Source organism: Hylobates moloch, unplaced genomic scaffold (assembly GCF_009828535.3).
Source record: "Hylobates moloch isolate HMO894 unplaced genomic scaffold, HMol_V3 SCAFFOLD_11, whole genome shotgun sequence".
Classification (NCBI taxonomy): Eukaryota; Metazoa; Chordata; class Mammalia; order Primates; family Hylobatidae; genus Hylobates; species Hylobates moloch.
Window position 1 is genome coordinate 91,012,644 of NW_026652286.1, and position 18,961 is coordinate 91,031,604.

Sequence of the window (18,961 nt, forward strand, 5' to 3'; positions counted from 1 at the left end):
TCTCAGCTGCTTTCCTTTCAACTAATACCCAGTCAAAGAGGCAAAAAAAACTTTCTAAATGACTTGGGCCACCACAGCTTATACTCTCCCTTTCAAACTGCTTGCAAGCAGCAGAATCCTTATTCAAACCAAATCTTACCTGGCAGCCCAATGAATACAACAGGAAAAAGGAAAAGGACTTTGGCTGCAATGCAGGTGGGAGCCTAGGGTCCTATCTGAGCAGGTATGTCTGCTACCAATCCCCTGCCCTGCTCTTACCCTTCATGTTCCTTGGAGCTTAAGGTTCTACAGAGCACAAATTCTAAAACCACCCACTCCTTCTACTTACAAATGGAAAAATAAAGTGCAAAGAAGAGTTAGAAAGATCTGCTCCTTTCTTCTTTTTTCTATTTTAAGAGACAGGGTCTCAGCTATGTCACCCAGGCTGGAGTGCAGTGGTGCGATCACAGCTCACTGCAGCCTCCACCTCCTGGGCTCAAGTGATCCTCTCACCTCAGTCTCCCCAGTACCTGAGACCACCACAGTCATGTGCCATCACGCCCAGCTATTTTTTTTTTTTTTTTTTAAGATATAGGGTCTCACCATGTTGCCCAAGCTAGTCTCAAACTGGCCTCAAGTGATCCTCCCACCTCGGGCTCCCAAAGTGCTAGGATTACAGGCATGAGCCATCACACCCAGACTTTTTCCTTTTTTTCTTTTCTTTTCTTTTTTTTTTTTATTTTAGATAGAGTCTTGCTCTGTTACCCAGGCTAGAATGCAGTGGTGCCATCATAGCTCACTGCAGTCTTGAACCCCTGGGCTCAGGCAATTCTTCTGCCTCCGCCTCCCAAAATGCTAGGATTACAGGCATGAGCCACTGAGCCTGGCCTGCTCATTTATTTTCTCTCCCCTAGAACACCTAACATAGGGTACCTATAAAATACAGATGTAGCGTCAATGTGGATAACGGATGAAAGGTATTAGGACACAGTAAGAAGAACATGGACTTTGTTGTCAGAGGTGCCAGGGTTCAAGTACTAGTTATTCCATTTAATAAATATGTGTCCAAAACATATTTGGACATATATGTGAACGAAACATACTTCACAGGGCTTTTGTGGGAGGAAATGTGTTTAAAGTAATAATACAATAATTATCAATATTTTATTTAATAAAATAACTATATTTTTATTGACTGAAATAATTATGATCATTTTTTGAAGATTCACTCTGTGGTAAGTACTTAGCCCAAAGGCTGGCATTTGCTCAAGATAATCAGTTTCCTTGCCTCTTGCACATGAAATCTCTTGCCCCTTGGCCCCTCTTTAAGTAAGCATTTGCGTACCTTTGGGCTCCTCTGGAAGCACATGCAGTACCACCGCCTTCTTGAACACCTGGCTCTCCCCTTTGTGGCGGATTTCACAAGTATAGGTTCCCTGGTCAGCCTCTTGCACATCTTGGAGCAGGAGAGAGCCATCATTGCATAAGATGTCCCGCATCAAGTGTACGCGGTTCTGGAAGCGCCCAACGGACACACTGAGATTGGAGTAATAGTATAGCACATATTCATCCTGAAGGGCAAAACAGTGTTGGAGAAAATCAAAAGAGGTGCCAGACCAAAGAACCTGGATCCCAAAGACTCTGTTATGTGGGGGCAGCAGAGCTATCATCATGATCATGATCCAAAAGCATTTGGTGTCCAGTTAATAAAAATAATGTGCCAGGCAACAGTCTAACTTGCACAAGCTCTGCAACTCCCTTTCTACAAAGACAAATGGAGAAATGCAGTCCACATTTTATTTCTTACAGTTTAAGGTAAAATATAGCACCCACTCCGAAGATCACTCTACGGTTTTAAACTTACAACTTTTGAAAACCATCTCTCATTTTCACCCTATTTTCTGCCACGGCCCCAGATTAGATGGCATTCAAATGCATGATCTATTTTCACTAGTGCTGTGGGTGGTGTTGGCGTAAGAATTCCAGGCATGGCCGGCTGGCTGCCACTTTTCTCAATTCTACCCTCCTCCCGGCAGCAGTATCATAACACAAAAGGAGTCGTCCACAAGGAATGGTTCCAGGCTGGGCCCTGGGGAATTCTTTTGTCTTTGGTTTTGGTTTTGTATTGTTTTCCTCTGTCACCCAGGCTGGAGTGCAGTGGCACAATCACAGCTTACTGCAGCCTTCGCCTCCTAGGCTCAGGTGATCCTCCCACCTCAGTCTCCCAAGTAGCTGGGACTACAGGTACATGCCACTGCAGCCAGCTAATTTTTGTGTTTGTTTTTTTGTAGAGATGAGGTTTTGTCATGTTGCCCAGGCTGGTCTCGGACTCTTGAGCTCAAGCGATCCCCCCGCCTCAGCCTGCCAAAGTGCTGGGATTACAGGCATGAGTTACTGTACCCAGCAGAAATTCTTATTTCTATTTACACCATGGGTTTATCCCTCTTATAAAAATAAAGGCCAATAAAAATTTGAGTGAGAGTAGCATTATAGGGACAACAGGGAATGTGCTCTGAGCTACAAAAACAATATTTTGTTTGCAAACATTGGGACTTTATTGTTAGTAACAAACTACTTGGAATGTTTTTCACAAATGATCCTGATATGCGAGTATCTATACAGACTCTCTGATGAGGCTTAATACGCTGTTCCTCACTCCAAAGAGCTCCATGAAAGAATCTCGCCCAGCCATGCTGCATCTGCTAATCCCAACACTTTAAGCAGCCACAAAGGAGAAAAAGATGATTCCCCAGCACACACACGGAGCAGTGAACACTGAAAGAATCTGTCCTCCTCCCTACCCCAAAAAAGATCATTGTGGTATAGTTCTTATGCCTAGGTCAGAGCTCTCCTTTCTAGAACCTCGGAATTTACCCTCTCACCTGCTTCTGCTACTTAACAAAGGGTAGAGATAAAGGAAGGAAACTAAAAGAATTTCATGTGCAAGAACAAGGAACCTCTCATTTCATGTTTGTGTCTCCCATCAGCCCCTTAACTACTTGAAAGGTAAGCATTACCAGTGTAATTGCCTTCCTCTTAACAGCTCAGGAAGCTAAGATCAGCAAGGTTGAGTAACTTACCCATCTGATAACACAGCCAAGTTCCTGAGCTAGGATGAGGCCTAGTTCTGATAATCTCCAAAGCCCCGGCTCTTGAACACCTCCTGGTGGCACCTGATGCCTGACTCTTATACCACTCTGTCCTGACACCAGCAGTCAGGAGCTTCCATTACATAGTGATGTTTCCCCTGCGTTACCTTGGCATGCTCTCCTGGTGACAGAATCCAGTCTATCTTGAATATGCATTTGTCTTCTGTGCTCTGGAAAACACATCCCATCAGAGCTGAATCACCCACATGGACTGTTAGCTCAGCAGGGGAAACATTCAAGTCATTCAGGCCCAACGAATAATCTATAGAAGTCAAAGGCAAGAGGATACATCATTTAGACAAATACTCTCAACAACAAAAATCAATTTCAATCATGGAGTACTAAACACCCTCTCCCCGGATGATCCGACATAGACAAAGTCCTCAGAGGCATGTTCAAAGGCAGCATGGCATCCCTGTCCTCTAGTTACCTGTATGGCTCATCAGGAGGATTCTGCAATCTTCATACTACAGTAAATGCTATCTGGCTCCCTCCTCCTATCTAGTCACTTACACTTTTCTGGTATTCTTCCTCCCAACCTTTCTAAAGAAATAAGGGAAACCCAGAAGTCTCTCCTTTCTGATCATCAATTTAGAAACTCACCTCCACTTACCATAACGAGGAAATGGGATGTTCCTTGCTCTAAAGTCTCCCACTGGTTCCCTCTCTGAAAAGGGACCTTTTGTTACTTCCTCTTTTCCCTTTCTTTTAGTTCCTTTACAAAAACATTTTCTGGCTGATTCTGGCTGTAGGGCAAGTCCTTGTAATTAGGCCACCACAGAGCACAGCTTTCCTCCTGCATTTCCACTGTGTTTGTCCTCTCCCTGCCTCACCCCTCCAGCTTTGCCATCAGCTTTCCAGCCTCTAGGTGCTTCACACAGGGACCCCTGTCCATTATCTGTATGTTGCTCAAGCAATTTCAAGCGGTCACTACAAGAAAAAACCATTACATGGATATTTCTGTTTTCACAAGATATGCTCTATGCAAAGAGACAACAAAATCAAGAAAGATACATTTAGATGCTGCCCAGTTCATATCAGAGAAGAGCCAAGTGATGGGAATGAACAGAAAATGTGCCAGTCTTTTCATCCAAGCTGTTTCCCTGAGAGAAGAGAGTTAACTTCCTGCCCAACAGCAGGCTCACACAGCAGGGAGGACGCAAAAGAAAACATCAACTCTAAACTCTTCAGAGGGAATTATTTTGAAAGAAATCAAAATTAGCTCCAACAAATATTTGGAATTTTCCTGTAAGGAAGAATTGAGCAGCTCCATGTGTGATTGAAAGTGTAATAAGCGAATTTAATATTAAGAACACTGTATGTAGAATTAAATGAAGGACTGCTAGGAAGCAACAATAGCAACCAAAGCAAAGAGAAACTGATGCTTGAAGGGCAATCTTGGTAGAGAAACAGCTGAAGATGAGATTTTCTGCAAGAAAGGAAAACTTCTGCACAAAAAACTACAAAACCCCCAGTGCCACCAAGTCACCACATACAGGGGTTGGTAGCTCTCCGGATCGGAGGGCAAAAACCTGCAGGCTGCTCCACAGACCTCTGGGAAAATGTCTAAATACCTTCTGAGATCATTATAACCCTGCTTCTTTGAGAAAAATTCTCTAATGAACACCATTTTGGTGTGCGTGCATGTGTGCATGTCTGTACACACTCTGTATTGCCTGGAATAGGAGCAAAGGCAACCCTGTTGTATACTTTGCTGAGTCAGGGTTTAAATCACTGTCCAAAGTTCAAAAAATAATAATAAAGAGAAAAAGAAAAGGCTATGAGAGCAAAGCACCTGATTAATTTCTTCTCCTTCCAGAACTACATCCACGGGACAAAGAAAAAGTCATGGAGGAAAAGGATGAAAACCTAGAAACCAGTGGAGATGAGCAACAAAAAAAAGCTCAGCACTTAGGAGGAGGCGTAAACAGGAGACCAATCTGGCCTGAGGAGATGGCCAGGTCAGGCTCCTCAGAAGGAAGTGGAGCATAAGGGGAAACCTGAAGGGTAAGGAAGCATTGGGGGGGCTTGCTAGGGTGAAGTGTTGAGAGGAAGGTTCCAGGCAAAGGAAACCACCATAAATTGGGAAAGAGCTCAGTGCATTTGAGGAACCGCAAGAAGGCTGGCGTGGCCATAGTATGAAAAACAGCTCTGGGTCTCTCTTTGGTAATTTCAGTTCCTGATTCAAGGCGAACTGTGGTTTTAAAGGTAACAATTTAAAGTGCAGGAATGGCACAGAGAAACTTTCCTTTTGTCACATAAGAGGGTCCCAGTACACCCTTGAGGACCCAAATGCATTCTGTTTCTAATGGAAACAGGAAGATTCAGCTTCCCAAGAAACCATAAGCTAGCTGGCTTCAAAAACAGCTGCTTCAACAAAACTGTGAAGTTCCACATTAGGGTTTCCATCTTCAACAAACCCAAGGGAATCGAAAATATATAAAATTGGCTTTTAATAATGCACAGAACTTAGGAGAAATCAAATACCCCACGCAGCCCCTTAGCTTCTACTTACCCAGTAACACTGGCAGCAGGACGAGTTTCAGTGGGCAAAACATGCTGCTCTCAACTTTCAAATCTTAAGATAAAAGAACAAAAATCAGAAAATCATGTAAAGAGAAGTTCATTAATTTAAAAAACCAATAGTGAAGGACTATATGGAGCAGCCTCTGTTTGAGATACTGGTATGCAGCATTGAACAAGAAAAACAGACAAGGTCCCAGCTCATTTGCAGTTTGTGTGTAGCGGGAGGTGGGGAAAAAAGAAGCAAATGAATGAATGAATAAGAAAATACCAGATGTCAATAAGTGCTATGATGAAACAAAACAGAGTAGTGTTTGAAGGGTCACTTGGGGGCTGCTTTAGATTGGCCATAAGAGAAGATCAGATGAAAGTTGCTTTTCAAGAGAAAAAAAGGAAATGATTGCAGGATGCCCTTGAGATGACAACCCTAGACTTTCCACTACCTGTATGTTTCACACAAACAAAAAATTATAGGATATCCAGCCTGAAATTTTCCCCCATCTCTCCACCTAAATTAGAATTACTACTTTTTTGGGAGGAAGAGGTGGGGGGCGGGAACAGAGTCTCACTCTGTTGCCCAGACTGGACTGCAGTGACGTGATCTCCGGGGCTCAAGCAACCTTCCTGTCTCAGCCTCCTGAGTAGCTGAGACTACAGGCATGCTACACCACACTTCCTAATATATATATATATTTTTTTTTAAGTAGTAGAGAAGTCTCACTGTGTTGCCCAAGCTGGTCTCAAACTCCTGGGCTCCAGTGATCCTCCACCTCAGCCTCTCAAAGTGTTGGAATTACAGGCATGGGCCACTGCGCCTAGCCCATGGTGAACTTTTTATCTTAATTTTTTTAACTTTTTAAAGGCAGGGCAGTGTGGCTAGAATGAGAATTGGGCTGTGCATTGGACAAAAGTATGTGTTTGATATGCGTGTTATCTCTGTAGTATTCGTTTCATTGCATTCCCCAGCCCCTGGAAAAGGATTCACTGTTCTACCAAACACCCCCAAATTTTCTTAGCTAAACAGAAGAACCCTGACTCTCAGGAGTTACAGTGCAACCAGTCTTGAGTTCCCACCTACTACTGCTCCTGGCCTCAGCTGTGGTCTTTACCCCTGGCCACCCTGCCGCTGGGGAGATTCCACCTCAGAATCTGCTAAGAGGAAAGATATGTTTTTTGCATTAACAGCAAGGTACCCCACCCAGCTCTGCTGAGACATCTGGCACATACGGTAGCCATTTTAATTAATAAAAATTGATTACTTGGCCGGGCGTGGTGGCTCACGCCTGTAATCCCAGCATTTTGGGAGGCCGAGGCGGGCGGATCACGAGGTCAGGAGATTGAGACCATCCTGGCTAACACGGTGAAACCCCATCTCTACTAAAAATACAAAAAATTAACCGGGCATGGTGGCGAGCGCCTGTAGTCCCAGCTACGGGAGGCTGAGACAGGAGAATGGCGTGAACCTGGTAGGCGGAGCTTGCAGTGAGCCGAGATCACGCCACTGCACTCCAGCCTGGGCGACAAAGCGAGACTCTGTCTCAAAAAAAAAAAAAAAAAAAAAAAAAAAATTGATTACTTAAGACATTCCTTAATCGTATTTTGCAATCAACAAAATCCTCTACCTGGAAAATCAGAGTCAAGCTATTCAAGGAGGTTCCTACCTTAGGTCCCACTTACACAGAGAAGTCAGCTGATCTTGCTGAACCTGTTTCCTTGCCTTTAAAAGGGATTGATAATGAAAGGATCTAATAGGATAACATAGATAACTGTGCTCTGAAAATGGGAAGCATTACCATGGAAGATTCTTTATATAGATAAGAGTCAGAAACAGAGTTTGTAGCTTTAGGGGAGATTTCAGGTTCTGAGCTTCTACCTTTCTAAGAATGGCAAATGATGAATCAGAATGAACTGGAAACTTAAGTTTCCGTTTTCAAACCTTGTTGTAACAATGTGGATAATAATTACACTGAGCCAGATATACCAGGAGTCACATAGATTCCCCTAAACAAAAGAACCTCTAATGAAAACACAGACCTCTCTCAACGTAACCAAAACTCCATTCCTGCTCCATGCCACCCACCTTGCCCCATACACACATGGATGAGGGTCATAAGGCGCCTCCTTTATGGTATGTCCTAACATCAGTTCATCACATCTGGGACATCTGTTGCCTTCCCCGGGGAGTTGGTTGTGCTCCCTCCTCTGCCCAGAAAACAGCACTTAGCAGTGGGACATCCCCCCTGCAGCTCACCAACCGCATGGAGGAGTAATGACTAATTTATATGTCTGCCACCAACTCAAGTCTGCAGACTCTAAAAGGCAGCACCATACGTGCCTTATTTATACGTGTGTCCTGTTACCATGCTACAGCACTGGTAAAATGCCTGGCATATACTGGATAAATGCTCATAGCTGACAATGTGACCATTAAGTTGAAATCAACTTAAAGGCATCTTGCAGCAGCCCCTGCTCCACTCTATTCTAAGAGGAAGCCAGCGACTCTAAAAAGATTCTGAATCTTGGCACTAAACCTGAGTAACTCAGAGCCACACCCAAACCATCTTCAAACAAATTCTAAGAAACATGAGTATCATGAATAGAAGACTCTCATTGTCAGTCCTACATACTCAAATGCACCACTAGAACTCAGTGAAGAGAGAAGCAATGATTTTAGCAGAAAAATTACTAAGAGTTTTTTTTAAATGCTCTTCTGGGCTCAGATCTTCCTTTAACCAACTCTTTGATCTTTGGGAAAATCACTGGGCCTTGTTTTCAATATTAAAAGATCAGACCTTTTTCTTAATAGAGCAGCACACTAGAAATCAGTAGTTGATATGTTATAAGCCAGAGAAGGTTAATGCCAGGCCCTGGGTGCTTTACACATTAACTCATTTAATCCTCACAACAACCCCATGAAGTTTTACAGATGAGGAAATGAGGCAGAGAATGACAATGTGACTTGCCTAAGAACACAGAGCAAGTGGCAGAGCGAGGATTCAAACCCAGGCATCCTGGATCCGAGCCTGTGTCTTTGCCACTCTATGCTCTTCCTCCACATTTGAGAAAGTAATCAATATTTTAGAGCAAAGCTTTTCTGAAGTTATTTGTCAAAACAAGATTAATCTGCTCCTCCTGACGGAATGGTCCTCTAATCCACCTTGCTCAGGCCTTCACCCAGTTAACACCTACTCCTCGCTCACATCTTAAATTAAATATCATTTCCTTGGGAAACTTCTCCTCAACCATTCATCCCAGGACAGGTCCCCAAGCCACATGTCTTTTTTTTTTTGAGACGGAGTTTCAGTCTTGTCACCCAGGCTGGAGTGCAATGGCACGATCTCAGCTCACCACAACCTCTGCCTCGCAGGTTCAAGTGATTCACCTGCCTCAGCCTCCTGAGTAGCTGGGATTACAGGCATGCGCCACCACGCCTGGCTAATTTTGTACTTTTAGTAGAGACAGGGTTTCACCATGTTGGCCAGGCTGGTCTAAAACTCCCCATCTCATGTGATCCACCCACTTCAGTCTACCAAAGTGCTGGGACTACAGGTGTGAGCCACCACGCCTGGCAGCCACATGTCTTAATAGTACCTCTACCTTTCCTTTAGGGCATGGGCCACTATGTCTAATTATCTATTTATTTGTGTGCTCATTTAATTAAGACCCTGCTCTCTACCTCCATCCCCAAGACTATAAGCTCCATGAAGCCAAGAGCCATGCCCATAAGCCACCACACTTCCAGTGCCAGCGTGGTGTGAGGTACAGGGACATCCTCAGTAACTACTTGTCAAATGAGTTCATAACACCTTGGACATTTACCAGGAACACTATTCAAGTTTGAATTTTCTAGTGAGTTGACAGACATTTGCAAATTCCTATCTATATATTCACCAACACACACAAATTCTGAATTTTATATATACATATTTAGCTGAATAACAAAATTCTGATTTCATATGTAGATGAATAAAATGAATTTCAGTTTTAAAAAAATCCAGCAAAAGCATTCAGAAGCACCTTAAGCACTTTGATAATAGACAGCTTTGATATTCACAACTTCTACCCTGCTTCCTTCTCTTTCCAGATACTGATTTATCTCCTCAGCAGATGTTTTGAGATAATTCTCCATAGTAAGTTATCTCATCTGTTGGCCAAATATTTTGACCTGAGCTCATGGTTCTTTCACAATATAAATTCTGGCAAATACCTTCTGTCCTTCTAGGGGGTTATAACTATCAGGATCTTCTTTTCTATTACTAATAGTGTAGGGGGGTTTAAAATGGGCAAATGGTCTGAACAGACATTTCTCAAAAGAAGACATACAAATGGCCAACACATATATGAAAAAAAATTCTCAATATCAGTAATCACGGAAATGCAAATCAAACCCACAATGAGTTATCATCTCACTCCAGTTAGGGTGGTTATTATCAAAAAGACAAAAAAATAACAAATGCTGAGGATGCAGAGAAAAGGGGACTCTTATACATTGTTGGTAGGAATGCAAACTAGTACAGCCACTATGGAGAACAGTATGTGTGTAGTCCTGATAAGTAAGCAACAATGAGGAGGGGGCCCCAGCTGGGGGAGGGTCCAGGTGAGGAAGAACAATGAACAACTGTTCTGAGACATAGCTAATCAAACAACCTGAGGGCATAATAACTTCTATGGGCACAATGACCTCTTTCATAGGTAGCCCCCTCCAGCATGACCCTATAAAACTTCCCTTCAGCCCCTGCCTCTTTGCAGACAGCGCCTTCTCTGCTGTGCTGCCCATTACAACCTTGCAACATGTTTTCATACCTTCTCTAATAAATCTGTCTTTCTTTCCTATGACTGTCTTGGTAAATACATTTGCTGCCGGTGACATCGGCCCTAGCTAGTCACTACCTGCAACATTTTGGTGATGCAAAAGAGGATTGCTTGGGGACCTCCTCCCTACTCTCTCCCTTGCCCCTCCTCCAACTCCACTATCTCAGTGAACAGCATCCAAGTTTAGAGACAACTGAAGATCCTGGCCAGGGCTGCTCCCTGTGGACCAGAAGGTCCTGGTGAGAAGTCACCACCCAATCAGAGTTTGCTTTCCTTTTCAGTTTTCAACTGATACAAACTCTAGTATCCCTCTGGCGACTTACGACAACTGGCCAGGGCCACTTCCTGGTGTGGCCTGAAGGCCAGGGGCTGAAGAGTTTTGTCTGCCTTGCCCCGGAGAGAGGAAAACCCTCTCCTACCTTTTCTGGTCAAAAGTCCCTCTATGTGTCACAATTGGCACACGTGGTTTGGGGAACTCAGACCCCCCTCTTTCTCACTCTAAATTCTCCACATGAAGACAGGCAGACCTCCTGCTCTGGATGTTCCCAAACTAGGTGAGCTCAAGCAGCCTCAGAGCAGTGAGTCTCCCCATTCCCCTCCCCTCTCCTCATACCTGAAGTGATCATCCAGTGCAAGGCCCCAGTGCCAAGAAGTCTTTCTGATAGCTGGGATGCCCTTTAGAAAGTGCACCCAAGTCCGTCAGTGGATGTGAGTGGAACGCTTTTCCTTAGCGAGAAGCCCCAAGAGAAAGCAGTTTGTGTCCCCAGCGGACATTAGCCCCCAGAGGTTGGCTCATCATTTTCCAGTCCCACCATGGGACAAATCCCATCTGTTCCTTCAGACTCACCTCTGCATTGCATCCTAAAACATTGAGACAAATTTAACCCTCAGACTCTCAAAGAGAAACACCTACCTTTCTTGTGTAATACAGCGTGGTCCCTATGCAAAAAAAATCCTCAATTTAGCCTCCTCGGTCTTTTATAACCAAGAGCAGAATGAGGAGGACAGGGCTAAGGAGAAAGAAAAATGCAGGGAAGAAAGGCAGGCTCAATTGTTGGCTGATTTAGAAGCCCTCAGCTCCCTCCAGTTTGCCCTAAGGACACTCCTCCAGGTAAGTGCCCTCAGTGCAGATGGCCAGGCCACTGGAAGGCAAACTGCCCCAATGGGATACATGGGAAAAAGCCCCGCACAGCTTGTACCCTCTGCCACAAGCTCAGCTGCTGAAAACGGGACTGTCCTGAGGGCTGAAAGGCCCTGAGGACAGAATTCTAGCCCCTGATGGCCTTAAACTGAAGTGGGCTCTCTGCCCCAGCTGAATTCCAAATCACAACTAAACAAAGCCAAGGGTGACTCCGGAGGTGGCAAGTAAAATTATTAATTTCCCCTTGTTCAAGAGCTGCCTGTCATAGAGTTGCCTCCTCTACCCCTTTCTGGAAATACCTTTTGTTTATATGGTAAAAATCTGGAAAATCACTATCTGGAGTTCAACAGGCTTTTAGATTCAGTCACTATTGGAACTGAGTACACCATTAAAAGGAAAAGGCTAAATTAAAAGAAGCATGCGTAATAATAACATGGCTAGTCCTAGAAAGTTCTCTTGAGCAGTTAAAATCCTTTGCAAACTTGCAAATGCTCTAAACTCCTCCTGGAAAAAAACAACAGCAGTCACCTTGCAGCATAGGTCACTGGTCCCCAATCGTTTTGGCACCAGGGACCTGTTTCGTGGAAGACAATTTTTCCACAGACCAGAGAGGGTGGGTGATGGTTTGGGGATGAAACTGTTCCACTTCAGATCGCCAGGCATTAGATTCTCATAAGAAGCATGAAACCTAGATCCCTCGCATGTGCAGTTCACAATAGGGTTCATGCTCCCATAAGAATCTAATACCCTCGCTGATCTGAAAGGAGGCAGAGCTCAGGCAGTAATGCTTGCTTGTCCGCCCTCCACTTACCTCCTGCTGAGCGGTTCGGTTCCTAACAGGCCATGGACCAGTGCCAGTCTACTGCCCAGGGGTTGGGGACCCCTGCTGTAGCTCAACTGCTAAAGCTTTGCCCTTTCACAGTGGTGCCCTGGGTTCAATTCCTGGCTCCAAAAGTGAGTCTTTTGTGATTTAATCATTTATTGATTCTTTTCCCCTCCATGGACAGCTCCTAATTTCCTGTCTTGAAATTTTCTTTTCTCTGAGTTACCTTTGGGGCAATTCTAGATCTTGTAAATTGCTTACCATCTCTTTGGAGACACCTTGTGTCTCCAGACACACATGGACCTTGTGTGTCCATGTTTAAGTTATCCCCTTACTTAAGATTTATTAATTTCACATAGGAGGTTACCTTTAGGTAAAGATTCAAAAGCCTGAAATATTGGCCATTTGTCCTGGCTAAAATCTGGTAATAAAATATTTTTAACGGATTTTTATTTTGAGAACTCCATAGTCAGAAATCAACTTAATTAAAGATGATATTTGGGCTGTATGTATACAGATATTGTTTTAAAAGCCCCTGCTAGCCGGGCACAGTGGCTCATGCCTATAATTCTAGCACTTTGAGAGGCCGAGGTGGACAGATCGCTTGAGCCCAGGAGTTTGAGACCAGCCTGGGCAACTTGGCGAAACCCTATCTGTACAAAAAAAAAAACAAAAAAAAAATACAAAAATTAGCTGGGTGTAGTGGCAGGCACCTGTAGTCCTAGCTACTCAGGAGGCTGAAGTGGGAGGATCACTTGAGCCCAGGAGGTTGAGGCTGCAGCGAGCTGTGATCACACCACTGCATTCCAACCTGGCAACAGAGCAAGACTCTGTCTAAACAAACAAAAAGCCTCTGCTTTCCCTCTAAGAACTTCTCAGTCAATGGAATTTTGTCTTGATTCTCCATTTCTGTCTGTCTGTGTATTTATATGTGTTGTGTGTATAGTATTTATATAAAAGAGCTCTAATTAATTGGCTTAAAGAAACTAAAATCAAACATATTGTCAGAAAAAATTGAAACTTTAATCCCTTTTAGGTCATGTGACTCTAATGATTTTAAAAAACAAAGAGTGTAAATAACATAAAAAATAAAGACAGTGTAAGTAAATAATGTGTTTTGGTGGGAGGTTATAAGAAGGCGTGTGAATATGGTTTCTGTTACAGAGAATGTAATTTTGTCTAGCTCAGAGGGTTTTAACTATTGGCCTCACCTAAAAGAGTAATGGGACAGCTGGGCATGGTGGCTCACTATCTCGGGGGTTTAAAAATAGCCCACATCTATACAGACACACCCTAGCAAGAAATTTAACCTAGCAATCTCTTGAGGGGGGATAACCTCCTCATATGTGGCCCCTTCACAGAACTCGCACAGTAACATGCAGTATAACCCTTAACTTCTAACAAAAGGAAAATATTTTTTGTCTAATTCAAAGGTTACTTAAAGGTTACATATAGGCCGGACGTGGTAACTCACGCCTGTAATCCCAGCACTTTGGAAGGCCAAGGCATGCAGATCACCTGTGGTCAGGAATTCAAGATCAGCCTGGCCAACATGGCAAAGCCCTGTCTCTACTAAAAAAATACAAAAATTAGTTGGGTGTGGTGGCACACACCTGTAGTCCCAGCTACTTGGGAGGCTGAGGCAGGAGAATCGCTTGAACCCACGAGGTGGAGACTGTAGTGAGCCAAGATTGTGCCACTGCACTCCAGCCTGGATGATAGAGTGTGACTCCATCTCAAAAAAAAAGTTAATTAAAAAAAAGGTTATATACAAAACAAGGTAAAAGGAATGAGGAAATAAGAGAGACATAAAGAAGGTTATAAAGGTGAAGGCCAGGTGCAGTGGCTCACGCCTGTAATCTTAGCACTTTGGGAAGCCAAGGTGGTGGATCACTTGAGGTCAGGAGTTCAGGACCAGCCTGGCCAACAGGGTGAAACCCCATCTCTACTAAAAATACAAACATTAGCCAGGCATAGTGGCATGTGCCTGTAGTCCCAGCTACTTGGGAGGCTGAGGCACAAGAATCACTTGAACTCGGGAAGCAGAGGTTACAGTGAGCCGAGATCATACCACTGCACTCCAGCCTGGGCGATAGAATGAGACCCTGTCTCAAAAAAATAAAAATAAAAATAAAAAAAAGAAGAAGAAAGTTATAAAGGTAAAGAGGTATTCTTGATAAGGATAGTTGTAAAGAAAGAAATTTTATATAAGAATGGATCTTGTGTGGTAAATTCTTGTCATAAAGTAAAATGACTGATTGTTAAGAAAGAGGGAAGTTTAGGACAAGTCAGAAAGTCCAAACCTATCATAGATAGTCACGACCAGTGTAAGTCATGAGAAAATTCATGAAAGAAATTTATAAAAGGAATGTTGTATGTAATTAAGGTATAATAGTCTGTCTAAAATTGGTTCCCTATGCTGTGTTTAAATTCAAACACCTTTTCATCAAGTAACTTCCAGGTTGTCTAAATGGGCTTTCAATAAGGAAAAACAGTCAGACTGCAAAAGGTTTTTCTTCATCTTTTCAGTAACTGGCTTAAGAAATAAAATTGTATCTACTAGAATTCAGCAGTTTCACCTTCAAATGATGCTGTGAATGGGATATCGGTCTCTCCACAATGATGCCTGCTACCTTTACGAGTCTCCCCAGAATTCAGCTGGATACCAGTTTTGCCTTGACATGCTCCCAGTCTCTGATGAGACCCTTCCTCCAGCAAAATCCAATATCCTAGGTCCTACAATCCAGGATGGGTCTCTTGACAGATCAACAATCCTAGGTAGGGAGAACTCTATGCTCCTGGTCAGCAGGAAGCAGTTGGAAAATGAGACCTCTGCCCAATGCCAAAGATTTGTCATTGTTGTTCTGCCAGGGGTGGAATATAGAGTCCTGATAAGTAAGCAACAATGAGGAAGGGGCCCCAATTGGGGAGGGTCCCACGTGGGGAAGAACAATGAACGATTGTTCTGAGAGATAGCTAATCAAACAACCCAAGGGCACAAAGACCTCTGTGGGCACAGTGACCTCGTTCCACAGGTAGCCCCCTCCAGCACAACCCTATAAAACTTCTCTCTAGTCCCTACCTCTTTGCAGACAGCCCTTTCCCTGCTGTGCTGCCAGCAACCTTGCAATGTATTTTCACACCTTCTGTAATAAATCTGCCTTTCTTTACTTATGACTGTCTTGGTAAATACCCTTACCACCCATGACACCAGCCCTGGCTAGTCACCACCCAAGACAATATGGACGTCCCTCAAAAAACTACAAATAAAACTACTATATGATCTAGCAATCCCACCACTGGGCATTTATCCAAAGGAAAGGAAATCAGTATATTGAAGAGACACATCTGCACTCCCATGTTTATTGCAGCACTTATTACAATAGCCAAGACATAGAATCAATCTAGGTGTCCAGCAATAGATAAACGGGTAAAGAAAATGTGATATATGTACACAATGAAATATTATTTGGGCATTAAAAAGAATGAAATCCTGTGATTCACAGTAACACAGATGGAACTGGAAGACATTCTGTAAAGTGAGATAAGCCAGGAACAGAAACTTAAACACTGAATGTACTCACTCATACGTGGAAGTTAAAAACATTGATCTCATAGAAGTAAAAAAGTGGAACAGAGGATACTAGAGGGGAAGGGACATAGGGAGAGATTTGTCAAAGGAAACAAAATTACAGCTAGATAGGAAGAATAAGTTCTATTGTCCTATACCACTTTAAGATGGCTATGGTTAACAATGATATATAGTTTCAAAGAGGTAGAAGGAGGATACTGAGTGTTCCTAACACAAATAAATGAAAAAAAGTTTGAGATGACGGATATGCTAATTAGCCTGATCCAATCACTATACATTGTGTGTATCACAACACCCCTGTGTACCCCATAAATATATGTAATTATTATGTGTCAATTTTTTAAAGTTACTAAACAGTGTAGGGGAATTATTCTCCTTGGCAGTTACTACAGAAAAGAAATCTTCAGAAAAGAGACATGCTACAATGAGACTACCATACAAGATGTGAAAGTTACCCCCCAAATTACAACATCATGAGACAAAATAAGGGACAGCTGCTGTCTCTCAGTGTTTTTCCCTAGTAAGGACAACTAACTGCCGAGCAAACGGACAACTGCACAGCCTTCTTTTACCCACAGAGTGTTGTCCACCTGCATAGCCGAGTCCTCTCAATCTATCCGCACACTGCTGTGCACTTCTAGGCTCTCAGATGTTTTTAGGTCTACAAGTCCATATAACCACTCTAAGTCATGTCACTTAAAATACGCCCTCATTTTCCATTGTTAAGCCATTGAATACAGACTGGTAGGTCACGTGGCTTCTGTAACACAGTCTAGGTCACATCGGTTAATGCTCTACGTGAATGGGACCCTGGAGGTCCTTACTCCTGCTCCCTTCTTCAGAGTGGGTTATACCTAAACCATCCTGCATCAGCCTTTCCCAAGGTCAGGGCTGTGCTGAGGGTGTAACAAGTATGGACAGTAGCCTAGCTCTCTTGGGAGATTTAAGTCTCGGGCTTCTAAAGGTTAAATATTGGCTTGTCTATAATGGGGAGAAGAAAAACAGTGGTATAACTATGTAAAATGATGGCTATATTAATCTGCTTCACCACAGTAAACTTTTTACTCTCTACATGTATCCCACAACATCATGTTGTATACCTTAAATATACACAATAAAATTTGTTTTAAAATAAAATTAAAAACAGTCTTCTAAAAACAAAAACGGTGAAGAAAGAGCTCTGCTGTGAGCTCAAGAACAGCTAGTCACAGCTCTACCTAAACCCACGGGTGACTTAAAAGCTGAAGCCTTGTCATCATCATTGTCATGTACTCTTATTATGATGAAACTTTGCTCCTCTTTTTGCTGAGGAGATTCACCTAAGTTACTCTACACGACAGTAACTGAAACAGCACCCATTAGACTATTTTATGACATCCCCCTGCAGAGATCAAGAGTTCTGCAATCATGGCTTCACAATCCCGAGACACTACCAATTCAACCAGCCTTCAGGACTGGCACACTTCTGCGTGAGAAAAGTTCAAATAATGGCTTAAGAAATTCAAAGCAACTGCTTACCCAAGATGAAGAGCACCCAAGGGAGGCAATGCACTGAAATCTCCCCACAGCTGCAGTCCCCAAGCTCAACTGAAAGACTGCTGTGAGCACTCTAGGTTAGGCTCAGAGCAAACCAAACACGTGCCTTCTGAAGTGGCCGCAGAGATGCAAACAGGAACCTCTAAATCAAGGTTCTCATTTCAGTCATCTGGCCCATTACCCAATTGTTATGTATACTTTCATTCTAAAGAGAGGTGACAAATTCAACCTACTGAGGTGAAGCTTGCACTCAGACCTGTTCAGATGCCATCTCCCCTTTTAGATGACAAGCCCTCTGAGGGTAGGAGCTTGAATGGCACCAGGCAAATAGGTGCTGAGAAAGAAATCCATTTCATGCAAACAAAATACAATAAATGTAATATTAACACAAAACATTCTGTGTTAAAGATACAGCAATCTCTTTTATTTTTCCTCTCAAAACAGAGGTGCAACCTCGCCAGGCAATCACCCAATCCCTGCTTCCAAAGATACGCCTGCCCAGTCCTCCAACTCACCACATAGACATGAAAGTTTCCTCTGGCCGTGTGATATCAGCATTTCCAGAATACAGGCAGCCATTGATTCCCATGGAGAACCTCTTGGGTGACTTGGACATCCTAGATTAGAACTCAAGGTTTCTTCACTTCAAGATACCTCTCAGTCTTAGTCACCACTTCAAAATAGGTGTTCTCAATGTATGCACTTTCAACCTCGGCTAGATTGGCTTGATCTAGGCGTGGGCAGACTCATCTTATGGAACTTATCCTGTATCATCTGAAAAGCTGTTGAACGTTTACTCCCAAGCACTATGCTGCATGGTCCTTGAGAAGTGATGTGCTAGAGAGCCAGCAATCTCCACAGCATAAATATTCCCATCATAGCCTATTTCAAGTTACCAACAGTTTAACAACTGGCTTGCAAAATTCCTAAAAAACTTAATACAGGTTGAGTATCCCTTATCCAATATACTTGGGACCAGAAATGTTTCAGATTTCACATTTTTTTCAGATTTTAGAATATTTGCCGAATACATAGCAGTTGAACGTCCCTAGTCTGAAAATCCAAAATGCTCCAATAAGCATTTCTTTGGAGAATCATGTTGGCACTCAAAGTTTCAGATTTTGGAGTATTTCAGGTTTTGTATTTTCAGATTAGGGATACTCAGCCTGTAATCAGCTCTTGCTGTGTAAGCTGGTTCCAGCACACCACGGAATCTCTGCAGGTTCTTGCGAGGGTACAGCTCAGACATGACTGGTTGCACGATGCTGAAAACCACTGTTAAATCAAGTTTAGCCTAAAGCTGCCTCCTTACATATTTTAAGTTTGGCCTAAAGGTTTCTCTGTACATCATGAACTACAACGTAAATGGAATAGTAGACAGACTGTAGTCTACTTTTGTGCCAGTC

At 43.1% G+C, this 18,961-nt stretch overlaps 1 protein-coding gene across 4 annotated transcripts in view; it reads right to left on the reverse strand.

Moving 5' to 3' along the window:
- Window positions 1–18,889, reverse strand: part of JAML (junction adhesion molecule like) — a 34,338-nt gene extending 15,449 nt beyond the window's left edge. Inside the window, exons 1-4 of one of the 4 annotated variants that reach the window (XM_032167561.2) lie at window positions 17,538–18,889; window positions 5,644–5,706; window positions 3,236–3,390; window positions 1,325–1,550 (exon numbers count right to left, since the gene is read on the reverse strand). In XM_032167561.2, the coding sequence (XP_032023452.1) occupies window positions 1,325–1,550; window positions 3,236–3,390; window positions 5,644–5,686 (424 nt within the window). In that variant the 5' untranslated portion in view covers window positions 5,687–5,706; window positions 17,538–18,889. Of the gene's footprint in view, window positions 1–1,324; window positions 1,551–3,235; window positions 3,391–3,731; window positions 3,848–5,643; window positions 5,707–17,537 lie in introns of those variants that run through there. The other 3 variants (XM_032167562.2, XM_032167563.2, XM_058446913.1) reach the window with 3 other exon arrangements.
- Window positions 18,890–18,961: the final 72 nt, after the last annotated feature.